A 20,991-nucleotide genomic window follows, 5' to 3' on the forward strand; every position below is an offset into this window, starting at 1 on the left:
ACTTCTAAAATTGTATAACATCTGAGAGCAATTATAGGATTACGCTTGCATTTGCTTTTATAGCTTGATTTTGTATAAAACATCTGAAATTTGTCTGCCTGGAAAGAAATGGTTATATGATAAAGACAAAAAAAAAATCAGAGCTATGTCATGAAAATTCAGCCTCTTTTTGAGGTGAACATCTTCTTTGATGTTAAAAAAAGCATAGAGAACTCAAAAACTCAACATATTCTTTCTGGGTTTCTAGTATATGTGCATTTTTATCATGAATTATGCCATCTCTACTAATATACTTTGCATATTTTGTGTTTGGATAAGAAAACATTCTTCGAGGAATATTTAAGCCAATACGAAATTAAAATTTAACTCACATGCAGAACAAATCTGAAAAACTAGGAACTTTAAATCTTCATTGGTGTTTATTATTTTGAAGTATTAAGTGTTGATTTTGTCCTGTAAGAATCATCCTAGAAATTACTGAGATTTTAAGTAGTTTTAATCTGTGACAACAATTTTAGAATAACTTTTAATTCTTTATATCTACAAAAGGTTAATTACCCTAATATAAACATTATAGTGTATGTTTTTCTACTGTAGTTCCCTGTATACAGAAACTGTGAAAACATGAAGTATGTTTTAGGCTATTTTGAATGAAGCATTTAGAATGCATCTGGGGGGAGAGATGCCCTTTTTCAATTCACACAGAAACATATGGTTTAGCTGGTCCATCCCCAAGTGGTCAAGGTAGTTTTTGCCTAATCATTATCTCAAACACAAAAGATTCAGAATATGGCCCATGAGTTCCTAATATTCTGAAAATTATCTTTTAGAGATTGATCATCCAAATATATTTGTATTTTTCAACCTATACACATCTTATATGTGCTTAATTTTATTCGTCCCCCAAACAGGCTTTTTAAAGCTTTCTTTACAGCCTTTTGTTTCTTAGGCAGAAGGATGCTGATTATCTAAAACAGAATTTCCCAAACTTCACTCAAAAGCTATGCAACCCATTAATGGATGTCCCTGTGAAACAGGCATTCCAGAATGAAATAGCTTTGGTATGTGCTGGAATAAGCAAAGATAAACAAGTTGTTACAAGAGAGAACTTCTCAAAATGTTAAGAACAATAGTGTGTACTATGAATCGTTAACAGGAAAGTGTAGCAAGCAGTGTTTGGGAAACACTGGCCTATATATCATACTGTGCAGACCACTGCTCATTTCAGATGTGCTTATCTTGACATTTTCTTGGTTCATAGCATACTTGGATAGAAGGAGTCAAAACCATACGTGGTATTTTAAGGGCCTACATACTACGGTTCTATATGATACGGATAAGATCAAGTCAGTGGTTTCTCCCTATGGTCCTTCAGGAGGACAGTGGACACTTGGCTGACTTTTAGGTACTGAGCACTGCCTTCAGGGGATGCTACAGTGTCTTCTAAATCCTTTTAATGACTTCCAGATGAAAACCCATCCAAGGCAATGCATAGTAAAACATTTCCTGTGTCACAGGAAGATGTGAGTGAAGACATATACCTCTGAACAACACGGGTTTGAACTGCGTGGATCTGCTTATATGGGGATTTTTTCAGTAAATATAGTACTTATATTTTCATTCCATAGACCTTTAAATTAACTAAGTGTGGGGAAAATTTTGTGTTCAGTTAGAGATCACAATATGTGGAATCAAAAGAACTAGGGTTTGAGTCTTGATTCTATCCTAACCGTTGTTCAAGGGTCAGCTGTGCAGGGAATCAGGATATAAAAACAGGTTTCAAACTCTTAAACAGATTATAATCTCCTTGAGCATGCGGCCTAGATATTATACTTTCATGAAGTCTTGGAAAATAATAGCCTTTACGCTTGATAGGAACTCAAAAGTTTGCTGGTACCTATTATGAAATGTAAATACATCTATTATTATATTGATCACATTTTTCATCTTTTATCCATGAACTTGAATAAATAAAATTTTAAAACCTATGCAGGTGTTAGTTACTAAAAAAAAAAAACAGAAATGCAAAGCAGTACTATATTGAGAAAAATCATTATTCATAGTGTTATAAGAATTGGGAATATTTAAAGCTGAAGAGCCTGCAACCTTTTGATGTCATTTTTATTTTTCATCACAAACCCTCCTCTCAGGTTTTTACCATAGGGCTGATGGTAGACCCAAAATAACTGTGTGTGTGTGTGTGTGTGGGTGTGTCGGGGGGGTGTACATGTGTGTCCGTGCACCTGTGAGGATATTTAGGGGGAAGGACATACATGAAAAGATGTAAGAAGGAAGACCTGCCCCTCCCATAGCTCATCTTACCCTCTTTGTTCCTCCTAAGTGTTCTAAGGAATCAAACATGCACCACATATAAAGAATCCCTGATCTAAAGTATGGGACTGCAGGAAAATACTTCTTCACATTAGCTTCAGGGGAAACTTGTTTAGCCATTAACTTAACTGACTGCATTTACATAACTATTTACATAAAAATAACTGAGCTCAAATGTGCTCTAAACCACAGAGAAGGGAAAGGGAAGTCGGAAACAGGGAAATGCCTTCAGAAAACGGATTTGTCATTAAGAAATTTATTTGCACCCTTCCTAGGTCTACTCCATCCCCACCACCTTCAATACATAATAAATGTTATATGAATCAAGGAGGCAAAAAATCTTCTATCTTCTGCTTCTTGTCATGATCTAGTTATAGTGAGTATTATCTGATACACTAGCATTTTCCCACAGAGTAACCTTGGCTCCAATCACTACCATGAAGTTCTTTCTCCTCCTTTGTATAAAACCATAGTCCCTTGTTGTTGAGCCCCCTAAAATTCCTCTGTTCTTTGCTTTCTTCCTCAAAAATCATACGGCCAAATTTTTCCTGAAGATGCACTTCTGAAGAATCTATTCTCCTGAAATTTCAAGAGAATGACAGTGGACCCACATATTATTCTCACAGTTGGTGGGTAACGTGAATTCTGTTAATTAGTCATACTTTACAGCACAGGACTCAGGGTACATGGCTCTATTGTGAACATAAAATTACTTCAAGATTTACGGTTTTGTAATTATTTAGTAAATTGTTTTTAGTGATTAAAAGTGAAAAAAGTCTTTGTTTAAGCCCTATTTATCAATATTCTTGCTTAACTGAATAGGTTTTGAAACATAATATCTTAATAATATTTCAATAGAAAGGAATCGATTATAATCATTTTTACCCCTCTATCCTAGCAGCTCAATATGGCTACATTCCTTAGCTCTTTTCATTCTTTCTTAAATTTTAGAGAACTTAATATCCTGTTAGGACCAGATGCTGAGAATATTCAAAACAGAGATAAAACGTTCTCTTAATGTCTTGATCGATCGGAATTGCTCCTGTAGAATCTCAGTGTGGCATTGTTAATTAACAGTAAGATAATTGGTCTCAGTTTGCTTCAACATGGGAGCTAGGTGCAGAGAAATCCAGGAAGAGGGAATGCCCCAGGATACATCATCAAAATGTGTGATCATAAAAGGCTTTCGGAATATTGGGAAGATAGTTGCTCCTGTTTTGAACATTTATATTTCTTGGGCCTCTCATCAACCCCAAAATGCCTTCAATGAAACTTCTACTTCTGGAAACTAGTCAAGAACAAATATAAAACATGCCTTGTCCATACTGAGTCTGCTGTACTGAAAATGGCGCCAGATTCCTGAGGTCTTTTCCCTTTCGGCAGGGTTATTTGCCTTGTGAGAACCAAGATAACTGTCGGTGATTTAAACAAACTTCATGCAAACTTCTTACAGCTCCCCTACTGTAAAAGAGGGGTGTGTATTTTGTTATCACACCCACCTGAAGGCGGACCAACTGCTATGTGATTGAAGGCGAGATCAGCAAACTACAGCCTAGGGGAAAATGCAGCTCGCTCTCTGTTGTTCTGTAAATAAAACTTTATTGCAATAGGACTGTGTTCACTTGTTTGCAGAGCTTCTGCACCTCAGTGGCAATGTAGAGCGTCGAGACAGAGATTGTCCTGCAGAGCCTGAAATACTTACTATGGGGCCCTTTACAGAGAGAGCTTTCTGACCCTGGACTAAAGAATGCTTTGTGGATTTAATCACTTCAGAAGGAATTTTAGAGCAATCTCTAAAATTTGACTCTGGTTACAGCCCCATCTTATAGTAAGTACCAAAGAGTCCAGGCAACGTTACACAACAGTGAATCGACGCTGAACTTGCTCTAGTCCCAGTAGTTTCAATGAAATGTTTCTGCTACTTACTTGACCTAAACCCTGTCTGAGTGAGAACACTCAGGAAGCACGGTGCATTTTTACCCGGTTTGTACACACGGTGGCATCCACTCACCTGGTCCTGCCCCGGGGCCGCTCAGATTGCTCGGACAGGAAGCTGGTGCTGCTGGTCCTGGAGATGGCAGACACGTCGCTGACGTCACTGTCTGAGGATCTGGCGGAGACGCTGTCGCAGCTTCGGTACTGATCTGTATGTACGTTATACTAAGGATGGAGAACAAGAGAGCGTGAGCTCTGTCATCGGAGGCTGGCAAACAGACACACACGTGGTGAGGCTAACGGCTACTCAGCCCACATCAAGCAAAAGTGCACTTTCGCAAACATAGGTGTGGAGCCTAAAAGAACCCAAACGCTAGCATGGTACATGGGTTCCAGTATCACAACCCGGGCCCCTTCGAATGGTAAGGAGTGGTTTGTAAGGACTGAATCGTAAAACGAGAGTGTCAATGCTTGGGTGGAAAATTCATTGAATAAATGATTTGCACGTACTTAAGACCTCAAAATTGTATTATTTATTTTTTCTAGTACATCAGTTCCTCTTTCCTTGCCTGGGTTTTCGTCATTGCCTACAGATTCTACTCACCTTCTACTCTATCCATGGGGTACACTGCTTCCATCTGTCTGTGCTTCTTGAGTCTAAAACTTATATTCAGTTTACCTACACACTTTCCCTATTCTAAGACATCACATTCTCTCAAATGTAACCAAAAAACACATCTCTCTGCAAAAAAGCACTGACATGAAAGCAGAAGGATTGAGGCAAAGACTGGACTTTGACTTTCTTGCTATTATGGCTTAATTAGTTATTTTCAGGTTTAAACTATCAACTAAGTGTTGAAAGTAAAAAATGGATTCCTATTAAATTTCAAGATACACTATAATCTCATAGTTAAATGTGTCTTTATATTTGTCTTTAGTATTCATTACCTGAGGTCTCAGAAATCATTAGGTAAAAGATGAAAACTTGTGAAGGTTTCAAAGCAGTTAATCTACTCTTTTTTCCTACTTCCCTCTCTTAGTGCAAAGAATCACACAGTGAAGAGCTTTATACAGTCTATATTTTTATTTTTATATGTGTGTTTTATCAAGATAAATAGTAAGGTTATATAAGTATCTACAACTTTAAAATAACAAATATATACTTGATTTTCTATTGTTAGGTACTGGAAGGTAAGATAATATAACTTGTTATATAAAATAAAAAGAACACATAACTAAAGGGACACATGGCCAAACATTGGGTATTTAAGTTTCTTATCAAGCAATTTAATTTTGCATTTATGTCCTAAGGTGTGAAAATATCAAATGTTTGCTAAACTTGTAGAAAAACTCATCCATCCTCTCTGCTCCATAGCAAATGAGTTTTAATATATCTAAAATAATCCAAACACTCTATTTCTAAAAATTTGTATAAACAATTGTCTTGCTAGAGAATACTAAATAAAATGGTGCTAAATTGTAGATCTGTATATACAAAAAGAACTGTAAGACAATAATACTTTTTAAAAACTTCTAGAGAAAGGATCATGTTTATTTAATAATCTTTCAAGTGCTAGTAGTTCAGGCCTAAGGTATTTAAATGTTAGTTTTAATTTTTCATCTCTCATGTGTATGTTTTGGGCAAAGAATTTCACATCAAGCATGAAAACAATTTCAAATTCATAGAATATCTATAAAATTATCTTTCCAAAGAATTTCTTCATAATTGCATGATCTGTTTTTGAAAACCATATGCTTCATTATAAACCAAAAGGACGTGCATATATGCTATTATGTTCAGAACTGAGCTATTTATATAACTTCATGTATGATTTAAAATTAATATGGTTTATGATAAAGTAACATGATGTTTTACCACTAAATTCTTTCCTATCTGATAGTATGGTGCTGACTGACAGGATTCATTTCAATAAGAGCTGTTTTTTATTTACAGAATAGATGTAAAAAATATGCTCACATAGTGGAATCTGAATTTAATTCTGTTAGTGGGGTACAAACATATTTCCTATATTACTTGTTTCTGAAACTATTTTGCTAAGTAAATATGTTATGTGATTATTATAATGTCTCCAAACATTGAAATGATAGCTTGTCCATGAGAGAATATGAATGAATTGGTTTCTAATACAATAAAAATTTACCCAGCTGTAAGAGATTTTCTGGCATGGCGTGATCCCAGCACAAATTCTCCCCTTATTTGGCAAATGCCAATAATAAGCAGTGTAGACTATAACATAAGAGCATGTTAGTGTGCACGGAATTATTTCTCCAACTAAACAAATCCTCCTTTTCTATAAATCATGTCTTCTCCTCCTTTTTGTCTATAGACTTTTGCTATTCCAGCCAAGAGATAAAACAAGGGATTTTAAAAGATTGTCTGTCATATTAAAAATCTTTTATATTGGGGTAAAGAAAAATCCACCATTCTGACACCATGTCACAGTTTTCTTCACATTGGTTATTTGAAGGAACAGAAAGGCTTTTATACTCACTTTATACTACTGTATCTACTTATTTTCAAAATCTGTTAAAAGTTTAAATAATCACTTTGACTTTTCATCAAGCATGATTCTTTAAATTTCCTATTTAACAATTAAATATTTTAATGCAAATACGTTAATTATATTTTGAGAAATGTAGCCTCCTCAGGAGAAATTTACACTGATCACATAGCAGGGAAATTTGTCCTTGACGTGGGGGGAAGCTCTAATAACAGGGCTGTTATTTTCATAAGTAATAATAAACTTTTGGCAGCTGCCTACAGAACCCATCACGTCAATCCTGCCTGCTGTTCCTGGGTTACAGAAACACAAGTGCTCTTTAAAATGTGAGGCCTACATGCAAATTCAGTCTCCAGTTATGAATTTTACTGCATCACCAAGGCATGCGACTCTGTCTAACATCAGTGAACAACCAGCACAGTGTCACATTTCAGAGACACGAAGTTTTGTGTTTTCTCAAAAGCCAAGTTAGTGCTAATTCCTTACTCAGGATGGAATTAGGTTCATTTAATACTTTAAAGGAGATGCCAGGTTTGAAACATCTTAGGAATTATACTACATGTGTCTGGTAATTCTTTGCCCTGAAGAAATTCTAGTTCTGTTGGTGTTTGGTTATAAATATTTTGAAAGCTGTTAACCAATTTCTAATTTGGCAGAATTTCAACTAAGGTGCACTGCTTCATCCAAAATGCCAAATGGATTAAAACACTACAAATAAGTCAATAAAGGAAGAAAGTTCAAAATTTAATGTATATTAAATTTATGAAAATACTGGTTCTCAACTATATAAATAAAAATAGATCTTTGTAAAGTAAATTGTAAAAAGGTTGAGATAAAAGGATAAATTTAAGAGAGAAAAAAATGCGAGAGGTTTAACTGGAATTGCTACTGGAAACTATTTAAAAATTTTATTGTAAGCATTAGGAATCTTAGAATTGTAGAGAGTACTTACCTTTTACTTAACATATAAAATTAAAAATAAACTAATTATTTGTTATTTTATCTTATATATTTTTCCTGTCCTATAGTCTTGTTTTTAAAGAGACCATATCTTTGATCTCACACTTATCAATATAATTTATAATAATTTTACTTATGTAATATAGTAGTATCAATGTATGCAGTAAGAGCAATAGTAATATATTTGAAAGTAATGGGTTTTTTAATATTTAAATGCAATGAGAGAGGAAAAGGAAGAGAATGCCTGTGCAAATAAGGAAGGAATGACAGAATATGATAATTTAACTGCATGCAAATTAAAAGCCATAGAAGAACCTCTGAATCAAACTGGAGTCATGTGTACATTTCAGTGATGTCAGAAGAGGAACAAAGGGCATCTAAGTTCCAGATCAGGAGTTGGTGGGCTCACCACTCCCTAGAAAGGCTTTGTTAATGTTGGGAAAGCGCCTCCTTTCTTCTGAGGGGGCCTCAGTTTTCATGACTTTGGTAAATAAGACAGCTGGAATTGAAGATCATTTTGAGGTATTTTCAAGTTCTAAATTTCTACCCATGAGAGAATTTGGAATCTCCCAACCAAGATAAACCTACTTTTCATTTCATTATGAATATGTGTTAGTGGTGATTTAGACTTCTAGGGCACTTCATTTTATAGTTTTTTTTTTTTGATCAACAGATTAATGTTGAGAGACCTAGTTCAGAAAAGGCTTTCAGTCTTTTTATGCTGATTCTCTATTTATCTCTTTCTTGTTTCCTGCACTGGCTCTGCCTATCCCTGCTGTTCTATTTGACCTCATCCTTTGACATAATGCTAAGAAATCAAGAAAACATTTCCAGCTTTAAAGATCGTTTCTAAATAAGAACATGCAACAGTGGAGGAAGAAAACCTAACTTATGCTACTTCCTAATTCTTACTGCATTTGTAGTAAAAGCAAGCAAAAATGATGATGATATCCATAAAGACAGACAAACAGCAGATGAAGTAATAATATCATAAAGAACAAACTGGAGGAAAAAATATGTGGAGCTGGAATCAGCAACTCTATGCAACATCAAGATATTTTGCTTACTGATTTTTTTTTTCTTTACTGATTTTACTTTTTAAAATACTGTTTCAGACTCCTTGGGAGTTGAGCCCCGCTGAATCACAGCGACCTTGGACGTTGTCCAGTTGGAAGAACCCTTCTGCAGCTAAACTAAGATATAAAGTGATAAGATGGCATCCAGCACATATGGCTCTATGGTGGGCTGGTGACAAATCAGATTTTGTCACCACTTCATATTTTTGTGTTAGTCCCTGAATATCTGGCTATATAATGACCAACCTCCAATATTTAAAAATGAGTAGGTTTTTCTAGGTTCATATAACAAGCTAACAATGTTTTATTTAATTTTGAATTTCGAAAAGGTCATTACTTCCAAAAGGATTCTTGACATCAGATTAAAACACGGGTTGTCTTGTAGTGGCTGCTGCCACTTTTGTAGTATTCTAAAAAAAAGGTTTTTAAATAAACCAGATAATAAATTTAAAATTGCTTCATGAAGTATAAAATTCTATGCATATTTTAATCAAAATTATCAGATGCTAGTCAGCAGTTTATAAACTCCTTATTGCATCCATACAAAATAATATTGAAATATAAATTAAATTTTTATTCACTTGAAATTGTGTGGATTTCAGTTTCTGAGACTTTGAAATCAGTTATTTTTCTCACTAAAGACAGATCAATAAGAAATTCACATCACAAAATTTCTGTCATTCACTAAGAAATCTCCATAGGAATATCAACCTCAACTAGTATTTAAGAGTATAACTCTATATCTTAATATTTAAAATACAATATTAAGTGATATTCAAGCAATAAAATGGTTTCACATATCTTGCTTATTTATGTGAATTTGACCACGACAATCGATCATCAAGTGACTTTAATATCAAGTATTTTCATTTTCTTTTTAGATAAAACATTTAATCCAGGTTAACAGACAATATGTTACTAAACTTATATCTTGTGAAAATATCAAGAGGAGAGAGGTTATGATGCAAGACCATCACCTGAAGGATAACCTCTCTCCTATAACCTGGTGCTCACTGGTCCTACCTGCTACCCATAAGGTACTTTTTTACCAGGGGAACTATTGGTTGGTTACTGGTTTTACCTTGGAGTATTGCTCGCGATCAAGTTCTCGACTAGAACCAGACCCTGTTGTCTGCTTAAATCGATGCACTTTCATTTTCATCTGTCTCGTTCGCTCTTCCACTACTAAGCTTGCTGCAAAAACACACAACGGGAGTCTGTTAAAACACCGAAGCGCCTCTGAGGAACCGAATGGTTTAAGATTGCAATGCTTTTGATATGACTTCAATCAAATAAAATTTCGAAATCACACGATTAACAAAAAACAAAGGCAGAAGATACAATGCTAGCAACTGTCGCTCTAAAGGTGAACGTGACTCAAATCACACAGAATGGGGGACACAAAGGTTAGTAACAAAAGCTAAGGATCCTATGTCTTTATCGGATGTGAAATAATCTCAGTTCCATTCATGAGTGATTAAGTGAAACCGAATTGAATTGTGAAAATATGCTTCCTGTTGAATGAACTGGTTGTTGCTTGTACATATAGATAGAACACATCACACAGAGGTACACGTGTTTATTTACATGCATGCACACCATGTGACACCCTCAGCTGCAGGAGTCACCTGAAAACTCTTGTAATGGAAGAGCGCCTGCTTTTCTGAGGCATTCTTATTAAATCCTTCATTTCTACCAGCCGCTTTTCATGAATATTTGCCATTCTTAAAAATGGACTTGCTAAGAGAAAAGATTCGTTTTCTATTTCTGAAGAAAACATAAATGAAATTCATACTTCTTGAAAATGTGATATAGAACTTTAGCTCTTTAATTTAAATTTGTAAATAAACATGTGTATTCCAGTTATGCCTTTATCATCTCCTAAGAAACAGGAGTGATTGTTTAGATGGAAAGAATTACAGCCTTCAGTAAAGTATGAGCTATTTTAAGTCAGAATCCATCACAAGCAGCTTGGCTTTAAAACCCTGCCTTTAATTTTTACATGCTTACAAATGAAGAGTGAAGAATACAGTCGTGTATGTATACCTGCGTTGTGAGACCTACGTTTATGTTTCACAACTTATCTCTTGCCAATCTCTGCAACAAGTGCTACAATTTATTTTTAAGTTGTGAGTGCTGACTTCTTTTCTTACAAGGGGTTTATAAAGACACTCGTTGACACATTTTTTCCATTGCAGTGATTAAACATGGCCTGTGATCCCTGATAAAAGACACTGACACTCATTATAAAAATTCAATAAATATGTAGCTTTTACTGTGTGTTCAAATACAGGCTCATAGCCCAGGAGATAAATACATGCTGTGAAATGTGTGGGTAAATGTTTTAATTGTAATTTTCACACCAAGCTGTTAGATGTTTAGCTTTGTGTAAATTCAGTAAATTAGACGATTATCAATCCCTAATGTCACCGTTATGGGAATGAAGCAATCACGCACACTTGCTTTGAAAATGTTGACTTGAGACCATAAATGTTGACTATTATGATTAAAGGATGGTTCAAGAGAGATCTTGAGAAAAGCAGTTCAGAAATGTATTAATTACTTGACAATATATAAGGAGTCATAAGTAATATAAAGCAAAATGCTACTCAAGAGAATTAGGAATTGAGACAAGTTATTGAAAAATGTGAGTTGTAGTTATAGAAGGCCGTATACCCAATGAGAAAATGTACATGTGTCTTCTTTCTGCCATGTGCCTGGGACGTGGTACCTCCTGGGTCACGTGATAAAAGCAGATTTAAATGATGTTAGCTTAATCTTCTCAGCAATGATATTAATTTTAAGAAATTTTTGACATTGATTAGCCCATAGCTTTGTGACCTTTACGTTTAGCATCATGTAATTCTTAGGGGGTCAGTTACTTGACACTGAAAAGATTATTTCCCAAGAGGTACTGCCTGAAGCAGCTTGAAGCAGTTCTGGTGATTTAACCTTGCCAGGACAACACCTCATTGCTTTAAATAGAATTACTTAGCTTATGACATGGTTGATTTTAAATGTTTATTTTGCAAAACTCAAAACTGAATCATAAGAACACAGTGGTAGCCTAACTGAAATGAATCCTATTTTTTTTTCCCCCCTGGGCTTGGGAAAAAAGCTTATTAAGGAAAGATATGGGGACACAGGATTCCTAGGGTGAGCCTGAGGGACACAGCAGCTGGTGGCCAAGAAGCCATGAAAAAATTAAGCAAGAGGATTCAGATTCTTTTCAAGGCGGTGTGATCAGCAAAGTACCTGTGGGTTACAGCTGTCCCTTAGAGAAGACCACGATTTTCATCTCCAAGAATTCAGGATGGCTTTCCATCTAATGAACCTGGAAGACCTCCAGGCAGATTGTTTTGTCAAAAAGCTAGATAATTTCAGTTATACTTTGTTTTTATTCTTTTCTAAAACCAACTGCATCCAGACTAGCAATTCTGAAGGCTTTTCTAAAGTTTACAAAGGTAAATGAGATTTCCTTTCTTTCTTACTCGTTTCATTTCTTTTTTTCCCTTTATTAAATGTGGTCTTTTTTTTTTTTCTCTTGGACAAGGCTGCTCTCTGTGTTGCATCGCTCTCAAGAAGACCTGCTGGTGGTGACAGCTGTCATTCTGCTTTCAGAGTAAACTCACTGGGTATTGAAGCAGAGGCAGAACAGACAGGACCAAGGCCAATACCAAAGGAAAATGGCAGCCATAGCAGGTTTTTTAAAGACTTTAAAAAATACCAACAACAAACTGAATCCCTAAAATGGTTTTATATGACTTCGCTTTGACCTTCCAAAAACGATTAATGTACTATCTTTGTTCCTAAACAAGTGAAATTTGACATCTTCTAATCTGTCAAAGAAAGGAAATCTCCAAATTAATTTTTTTTCAAAATCATGACTAGACCCCTTGACTCGCCAGCAAAAATGTAGTTTGTTATGTCCTCATTGCTTGCTCTCGGATTCCAAGATCAGAAGCAAAATGCAAACAGCTTATCATTGACCTACTCATATCAAAAGCCAGATAATTACATATAATTAACATTTAAAAAAAACATTTCTCATTATTTCCTGATTATGTGTACATTAGTGTGTATTCTAAAATAATTGTTTATACAGGTGATCATGTTTCAGTAAAATTGTTTTTCATAAACATCAATGAAGAGGCATTAGTGTTAATTTGGCAGTTCTTTAACTTTTCTACAGATTTTGCTTATTTTGCATTTTCTTTTTCAACTGTATATTGTGGAATAAATTGACATCATTTCTGGATTATGGGTGTGTCAATCTAAATAGTAAGAAAAATTTATGAGTTAAAATAGAATATTTATCACAAGTTTGAACCAGAAGACATGATTATTAATGTACATGATTTATAGAGAGAATAATAGATATTTGGTAATGATTAGAAATTAATTGAATCCTTGGAATAGGATTATCTGTTAGGTATCTCACTAAAAGTAAAATTAACCACAGCCCAGAGAGCTCAAATATCTTAATTTGAAAAGAATGATTACTGATCATTTAAAATTTTTATATTAACAATTTTAATACCAATAGCAAAATTAAAACATGAAATAAAATATTTTCTAATTCTTCCACAAATCCTAGCATTAAACTCACATTTTAGGAGCATTCTGAATACTGCTAGCATTGGAAACCAACAAAATCATTAAAGTGCCAGTTACTATTCTTTTTTAAAAAGATTTTAAATTCGGGGACTTCCGGGTTTTTTTTTTTTTTAATTTCAAACACTGCTACATACTAGAGAGTGAAATAACCCCTCTCATTTTCTATGACAAATATAATTATCATGTAATTTCACTTAGTCTTTTAATGAAAATATAGCTTACATATAGTACAGTTATTTCAGTTATAATTGCCCATAGAGTGATAGTAACATAATTCATTTCTCCTAGCCCCTAGGGTGTAATTAACATTGTAATTTTATACAGAAGCTTTTTTTTAAAAGCTGGAATTTTTCACTATGCTTTCTACAAGCTGACTGATGTGTCTGATGTTGAATAAATTGTGCTTTTTAAAAAGCAAATATTAATTTACCTAAAAGATATTTATTGAACTTAATCTGTTTTCTTTAGATCAACTTTACTCTATATCTACTGTTATTTTTAAACTTTGGTATTTTTATCCAATGAATGTACATATATCAAATATCAGCTCAACATTACAATTAAGAAAGTATAAAACTAGAGCTTTTTTTAGAGGTTAAGTTAAAACAATACTTATGAAATAATTTCTTGTCTTCTAAACTCAACGAGAATAACTGATTGCAGCATGCAAGGTGAGAAAAGTAAATACAATTTAAAAAGTAATTTATTAGAGTTTTCTAATGGAAAGTCTTAGGTATTATTAAAAATAAAGACAGATTAAAATAATTACTTCTCTTTTCATGCTCCATGTTTTGCTATGAATTCTAGTACTATAGATGATCTTTGGTGAAACTGAAGAAGCTGAAGTCATTTGCAAATATTGTGTTTGTGTCTATGTGCATTCTTCTAGACCTATCCCTTTCATAAGATTACTAAAGAGGCCTGTGACTTTAAAAAAAAAAAAGCTTAAGAATCATTAATAAATCTTCCCTAACCCACCACTTAAAACATTTCTATAGTACCACCTTTTCCAAAGAGAAATGTGATTTTTCTGGGAAACTACTTTGACTTAGCAGACATTCATGACTTGCTTTAAAATATTGTGAATATTATGGTTCTGTGTAATTTGATAATTATAAGTTAAACATTAAATTTTCATAAATGTGGTTTAAATATTCACAAATTTACAATTATTTACAATATATAAATACATATATAAATATATATGCTCTGCTCTTCAGTCCTTAAATCTTTCACATTTCTCCTTATGCATCTAGAAATTAACATGAATTTGAAATTTCAAATGCTTGTGTTTATAGGCAAAAAAGATAATCCATGTAATATATTGTTAAGCCTGTATTTTCAAGTATTCCAGGTGAAACAGTGTAAAAGAGAATAGGAATAATGAAAATTTCTATATTATTAAATATATTGAAGTAAAAAGATTATGAGTATTTTATTTTCTAACAAGGTTAGCTAGTTCATGTGTCAAAGGTGAAACATGGTAACATTTGCACAGGATAACTAAGCTCGTCTAGTTAACTACAAAGTGCTATCACACTTTATGATAGATAACTTAACGCCTCTGTTTCCTTGCCGTTACTGATACAATGCGAGTTTGGCGACAGTCAAGCCCCGACCTTGGTCCAGTGCGTGTCTCAGAAAGAGCGATGATAAGTGACCACACACCTGAAAGCTGTCAGGTAGAATTAAACAGATGCAGGAAGCACTTGCAATGTCTCAGTTACGGACAGCACTGTCAAAACCCCTTCTCCGAAGCATCTTATTGTCAAAAATCAGTACTAGTGGGCACTCAAATACAAGAAACAATATAATAGGAAACGTGAAAATTATAAAGTAATAAAAGATGAAAAAATTTAGCTGACTGAATCTGTAATCATTATAAGCTATACACAGCCTGAAGAGAAAGAAAGATGGTTTTATATTCGAAAATTCAAGACTGCGACGCGAGTCTCTACACACAGCTTTCTCGACTTTAGAGGAATACAAATTGTTAAGGTGTGTGAACATTGTCCATACATCTGGAAGCAATGGAGTGAAATGGTCGGAACTCAGGACTGGGAAAGATTCGGCAGAGATGACAACCTTAGCGGCATCAGTATCCGTCACCGTGGCCTTGATCAGTCCTGAAATCTGTCCATTACGGAGTTGTCATTTGTAAAGGGAAGAGAAGGTAACTTAGAGTAACTTCCCGCTGTTGTAGTCTATGACTCTGTATTATTTCAATAGGGTATTGATATTTTTTTCACAGTTTCAAAAAATGGAAAACTACAATGACTTACTCTCTTGCTCAATGAACTAATTTCCAGCATTTTTACTTTTTTTTTATTTGCCAATTTACCAAAACCATGGAAGTCAAGGGGAAAAATTTACTGGTTATGTTTTGTTATTTTCCATCATTTTTTTTCCAGTTAAAAGATAATGTAGTCCTTTCATGGTCATCCTTATCTTTGGAGTCATATGAGTATAATATGCAACTTTGATAGAATACTTACACACCACCTCCTTTCCCCTGATGTATACAGTATGTATAAATAAAGATTAAATGTTTAAAATATTTTGACTATACAGAAATGCCAGAAATGGGTCATTTTCCTAGAATAAAATGCATTTCAATTTGCAAGGGTAGAAATGTGCAAAACTGTTTCCCTTGCACCCCTGTAAAATTCTCTTGAATGTTAAGGATTATGCTACAGTTACATAAACAATAAAATAAAATATAACATCTATCCAGTATGAGAAACATAAAACACAACAAGTAAGTAACACATTTAGTGAAAAACCACATTGCCTTTAAGGATTTTTAAAGAAAACAGCCTGTGTTTTAGTATAGATAATTGAAATGGAATATTGACATAGGGGAAATAGGTAATTTGTCTGTATCTTCACTCAAATCTCGCTGCAGCCCAAACCCCAAGGTTGTCTCTTGTATTAGCTGATTTTCACTCAACTACCTAAAACAAAGCTCAGAATTTCCAGACCCAGATCTCACTTTCAGTGTCAAAGTTGCCAAGTCCCAGAGTAAAACTGAAAATATTAATCAGATACTGGACAGATAAGGAAGTCAGATGAAAATCTGTCATTTTACCTTGCCCTTTTGTGTTACACAGAGTTAAACAGCTTTTCATTTTTAAAAATTTTTATTTTTAAAGAGTCTTATGTTTTGTTCTATTTATTATTTTCCTATATCATGTCTTTGAACAAAATGTCTTTTTTTTAAAACAAAACTTTTGCTCATGGAGTTTCTAAACAGAACAGAGGCATTAAAAATTGGCTTTAAAATTTTTCTGTTTAAATCTACATTGTAACATCTCTCTGGTTTTAGGCACATGATTTTTTTCAGTCTCATACCTCTTGCTTTTGGTTTAACTTAACTGATGGCTGGTTTTAGGCACATGATTTTTTTCAGTCTCATACCTCTTGCTTTTATGTTTGTTTTGATTCATTTTTTAGAATTTTTACTGGAGCATTTACAATGTTGTGTTAGTTTCAAGTGTATAGCAAAGTGAATCAGTTATACATATATGTATATCCACTTTTCTTTTAGATTCTTTTCCTATATAGGCCATTACAGAGTACTGAGTACTGTTCCCTGTGCTATACAGTAGGTCTTTATTAGTTATCTTAGGTAGAGTAGTGTGTGTATGTCAATCCCACTCTCCTAATTTATCCCTCCCCGAAATAATGCCACATGCAGCAACATGGATGGACCTAGAGATTGTCATACTGAGTAGTCAGACTGAGAAAGTCAAATGTCACGTGATAACGTTTGTATGTGGAATCTAAAAAAAGGGTACAAATGAACTTATCTACAAAGCAGAAACAGAGTCACAGATGTAGTAAACAGTTTTTAAATGTATTTCCGTCTTGGAAGGGAGCACTGTCCTTCTTACGAGGCACTGCTTAGGACACACTCAGAACGCAGAGTCGCCCAGGACATGAAGGTTTCTCGGGGAACAACAGACTCGCTCCCCAAGGGGTCGCGTTGTTTACCCCCTGTATCTCTAATACGTTTATCCATCATTTTTCATTATTCCAATTATACTGATGGCAACAGACTCTATCTTGAAAGGCTCAAGGTGGCATAACTACTAAATTCAATGTCTCGTCCCTTCTTTTCTGTAAAAAGTGTTTACAAATTATAAAGTTTGCAAAAAAAAAATATACGATATTTAGGGGAAATGTACAGCTTTGGAGGAGAAAAATCAAAGAGTCTATTCATGGCTAGACATCAGCCTTTTCTCAGCAGCCTCTCCTGCACGACCCACAGACCCCAGGGAGGAAGGGGAAACGACGTTTTCCCTCAAGGGGGCATATCTGACAATTTGACCATTGGTTGATTTAAGTGCTAAATACTTTGAAGTTGTAAAAGTCTTTACTACTATTATAAATATACATTTGAATCAGCAGAATGGAAAAAAAGGGTCCAAACCAAGAATTTGGAACTGTTTTACATGGGTCGCTTTACTACGTCCCTAAAGTTTAAAGGGAAGTCTAGAATGACGACCACAGTTATGGGTTTGTGACAAAAAGAGCAATGGACCAATTAGACACTTTTACTAATGGAGCTCTAAATATTTATGAATAAACATTCATGAATATTCATAATAAGTGTCCAGGAAAAGCAAAGCCCCAGAAGGTTAAGGAACTTGAAATCTTAATACACAGTAACAACAAATGAATCACCTGGGTAATATGCACCTACTCAACATGCATCTAAGAAAAATGTGAATAAAGTTGAAATCCTTTTCTACTTAATGACAGTTAAAATAATGCTGCCTGTAAAGAATATACAAACTAGTTTACTTATTTTGGCAAAAGTCAAGTTACATAATATTTTCCTATAATGTGTTTCATAACCATAGTATACTACTAAGTGTGCAACTACTTAAACAATAAATAATGTAACAGAAAATTATTAAAATGTTTTTTACTTTTTAATATGAATTACACCTAATTAAGGTTCATGCTAATAGTTCCATAAAAATTACATTTTGCATGACTTAACATTCAAACTGCTCTTGTCAACATTTCAAAAAGAAGATATAGGTAATTTATTTGAGCATTTTTTTTTTATAGAAACTTAAAAATTCAGTTGACTAGAGATAATTCTTAAATGGCCTGGTTGCAATAATTATTATATATTTTATTAGTGAAACAGGAAAACAAAACGCAACAGATGCTATTTGCTCTTTATTCCTGTTTAAATCAGTTAGTCACTTGAACTCTCCCTTTCATTCTCTGTGGGTGTAAATTACACATTTTTTATGATAAAGGGAATTCATATTTGTAGAAAAGGCAGTATAATGTGTTTTGTTATGATTCCAAATTGCTTCCAAAAGGCAAAGAGTTAATGCACTTAAGAAATACTATCTTAAAGGCATATAAATTAGAAATTTATTATGATAATAACATGTTTTCTCACCTTGAAGTCATTTAATTTCTGGTTCTGTTTTGATCTTCTTATATCATTATTTCGATGCCCCCAAACTACATTCATGGGCTCTTTAAAACTGTCCAAGAAATGTAGCAGAGAGGGAAAAATTGGCTTACTTTTAGAATGAATGATTTAAAATATGCCTATAAAACAGTCTTTGAATCTTAAAAAGATAGGGTCTACTGGTTTCCAACATGAAAGGGGGAGGTAAAAGGTAAATAACCTGCTAGGAACATTTCTATTTCCTCCGTTAACTTTTCAGCCCAAAATTTGTGTTATCTTTGTCCAAATACACTGGCTTCCTGTTCTCAAGGTGCACGCTTCATCTGAAGAGCAAGCCAGGGATTGGAAGATTTAGATGCGCGGCCCAAAATCAGGTCACCGGGGGAGGTAGGGCCCCTAAGAGGGCCTCCCGGTGCTGTGAGTGGAAGATGTGACAGTGACACGAGGCAGTGGACAGAACATGGGCCGTGGGGTCACTGCCCAGCTCTGTCCTATAGCAGCTCTGCTACTGTGGGCAACCTCGTAACCCCTGTGCCCTCTTTCTATAAAAGGAGTCATCACGCCTTCCTCAGGGCTGTGCCCAGGTTATTACCGTAATTACGTGGTATCGACGCACAGTGGGTGCTCGGTCAATGCCGAATGCGGGAGAGGCCGCCTGTCAGAGTGGTTCAGAACGAGGTCTCTGGAGCGAGGCTCGAGCCCAGTTCCCTGTCCTACCACTTCCCAAACGAAGACTGACACAGGGCCAGGTTTTGCATCTCTCTAAGCTTCAGCTTCCTCAGTTGGCAAATGAGGATACGAATAGTTATGTCTCAGGCTGTTGTACAGCTATGAGATGAATACATGACACGCTCAGTCAAGTCACTGACATAGAGGAAGTGCCCTATACATTCTATCTGCCATTAAAAATGTTCCTGGTACTTTACACCTCTCTGGAAGTGCTTTGCAAAATATGCTGTACAATTATATCGTGGTTCCCAACAGTTAGGGTGACCAACCTTCCCAGTTCGCCCAGAGCTGTCCTGGTTTTAACACTGAAGATCTTGCATCTTGTGAAACCTCTCAATCCTCAACGAACTGGGAACGTCTTACAAGTTCGTCTTCCATTCATCAAAACCCAACTCTCCCTAGGGGTCGGTGGCCTGTGTCGTTAGCTCAGCATGGCTGGGCCAGGGAGCCCTCAAGATAACTCAGTTCTCCAATATGAGCGACCCCAGAAGAGATCAGCTCACAGCAGCAGGGTTTCTATGCAAAACAAAACGTTATCTTTCCTATGGGGCAGGTGAGTCTAAAATTTGACTCTAAAGAAATCTCTTGAATTTGCTTCTGTCTTTTCCTGGCTTCCCAAGCTTTTCATGCTAAGCTGTGCTCCCTTAAATCCCAGGGGGGTGGGTACAGCATCCTGGGCTGCTCTCCGCCTTCCCGGCGGCATTTGGGGATGCGCCTCTTGGGTGGTTTGCAGCCCTGGGGTACATCCCGTGAAGCTTATCCACACCCTGTGTCCAAGGCAGACTTGGTACAGTGATGACATATCTCAGCCAGGACACAGTGACTTTGTAAAACGCGACGACCTGATGTGCTGTGTAGTAAGGCTGTAAAGGGGCACACTTCATACACCTGAGGTTCTACAACCCATGAATTTTGTTTTGTTTTGATTAGCAAATTATAGCTTTTGGCTAGTAGTAATATAGAAGGAAGAGCTCTCCAGATGAAGAATTATTACATTTTTCTTCCTTTTGGCTAAATGAATGAGGTCATGACCCATCTCCAACATAAAATTTAATGCTTTTAGCAAACTAAAGTTTATCTTGCAAATCTAAATAAATTCTTCTGAATATAAGTGCCAATGTATTGGTCATTTTTGTACTACTGAACCTAAATTTGTGTTTCTGATACCTGAATTAAAAATGCAAGATAGCCAGAAATCTATGTAAAACCTAGGGACCAAAGCATCTTGATCTCACTGAATAACGTTTTATTTTTATTAATATCTATTTATTGCCTAGTATGTCAGACACTTTGCCAGAATATGTGTTATGTTCGAGAATATGTATTATGTGCCAGAATATAAATATATTTTTATAAATTCAAACTGATATAAGTAATTGAA

The 20,991-nt window shown here is 35.0% G+C and overlaps 1 protein-coding gene across 35 annotated transcripts in view; it reads right to left on the bottom strand.

Annotated features, from left to right (window-relative positions):
• Nucleotides 1-20,991, bottom strand: part of RIMS1 (regulating synaptic membrane exocytosis 1) — a 463,443-nt gene that overhangs the window by 88,158 nt on the left and 354,294 nt on the right. For 24 of the 35 annotated variants that reach the window (XM_082474094.1, XM_082474116.1, XM_082474105.1 and 21 more), the window contains 2 exons: nucleotides 9,906-10,018; nucleotides 4,343-4,491 (listed from right to left, as the gene is read on the bottom strand). The exons of 10 other annotated variants lie outside the window; for them this stretch is intronic. In XM_082474094.1, the coding sequence (XP_082330220.1) occupies nucleotides 4,343-4,491; nucleotides 9,906-10,018 (262 nt within the window). Of the gene's footprint in view, nucleotides 1-4,342; nucleotides 4,492-9,905; nucleotides 10,019-20,991 lie in introns of those variants that run through there. One more of the 35 variants, XM_082474121.1, reaches the window with a different exon arrangement.

The sequence above is a fragment of the Balaenoptera physalus genome, assembly GCF_965194825.1.
Source record: "Balaenoptera physalus genome assembly, chromosome: 9".
NCBI classification, from domain to species: Eukaryota; Metazoa; Chordata; class Mammalia; order Artiodactyla; family Balaenopteridae; genus Balaenoptera; species Balaenoptera physalus.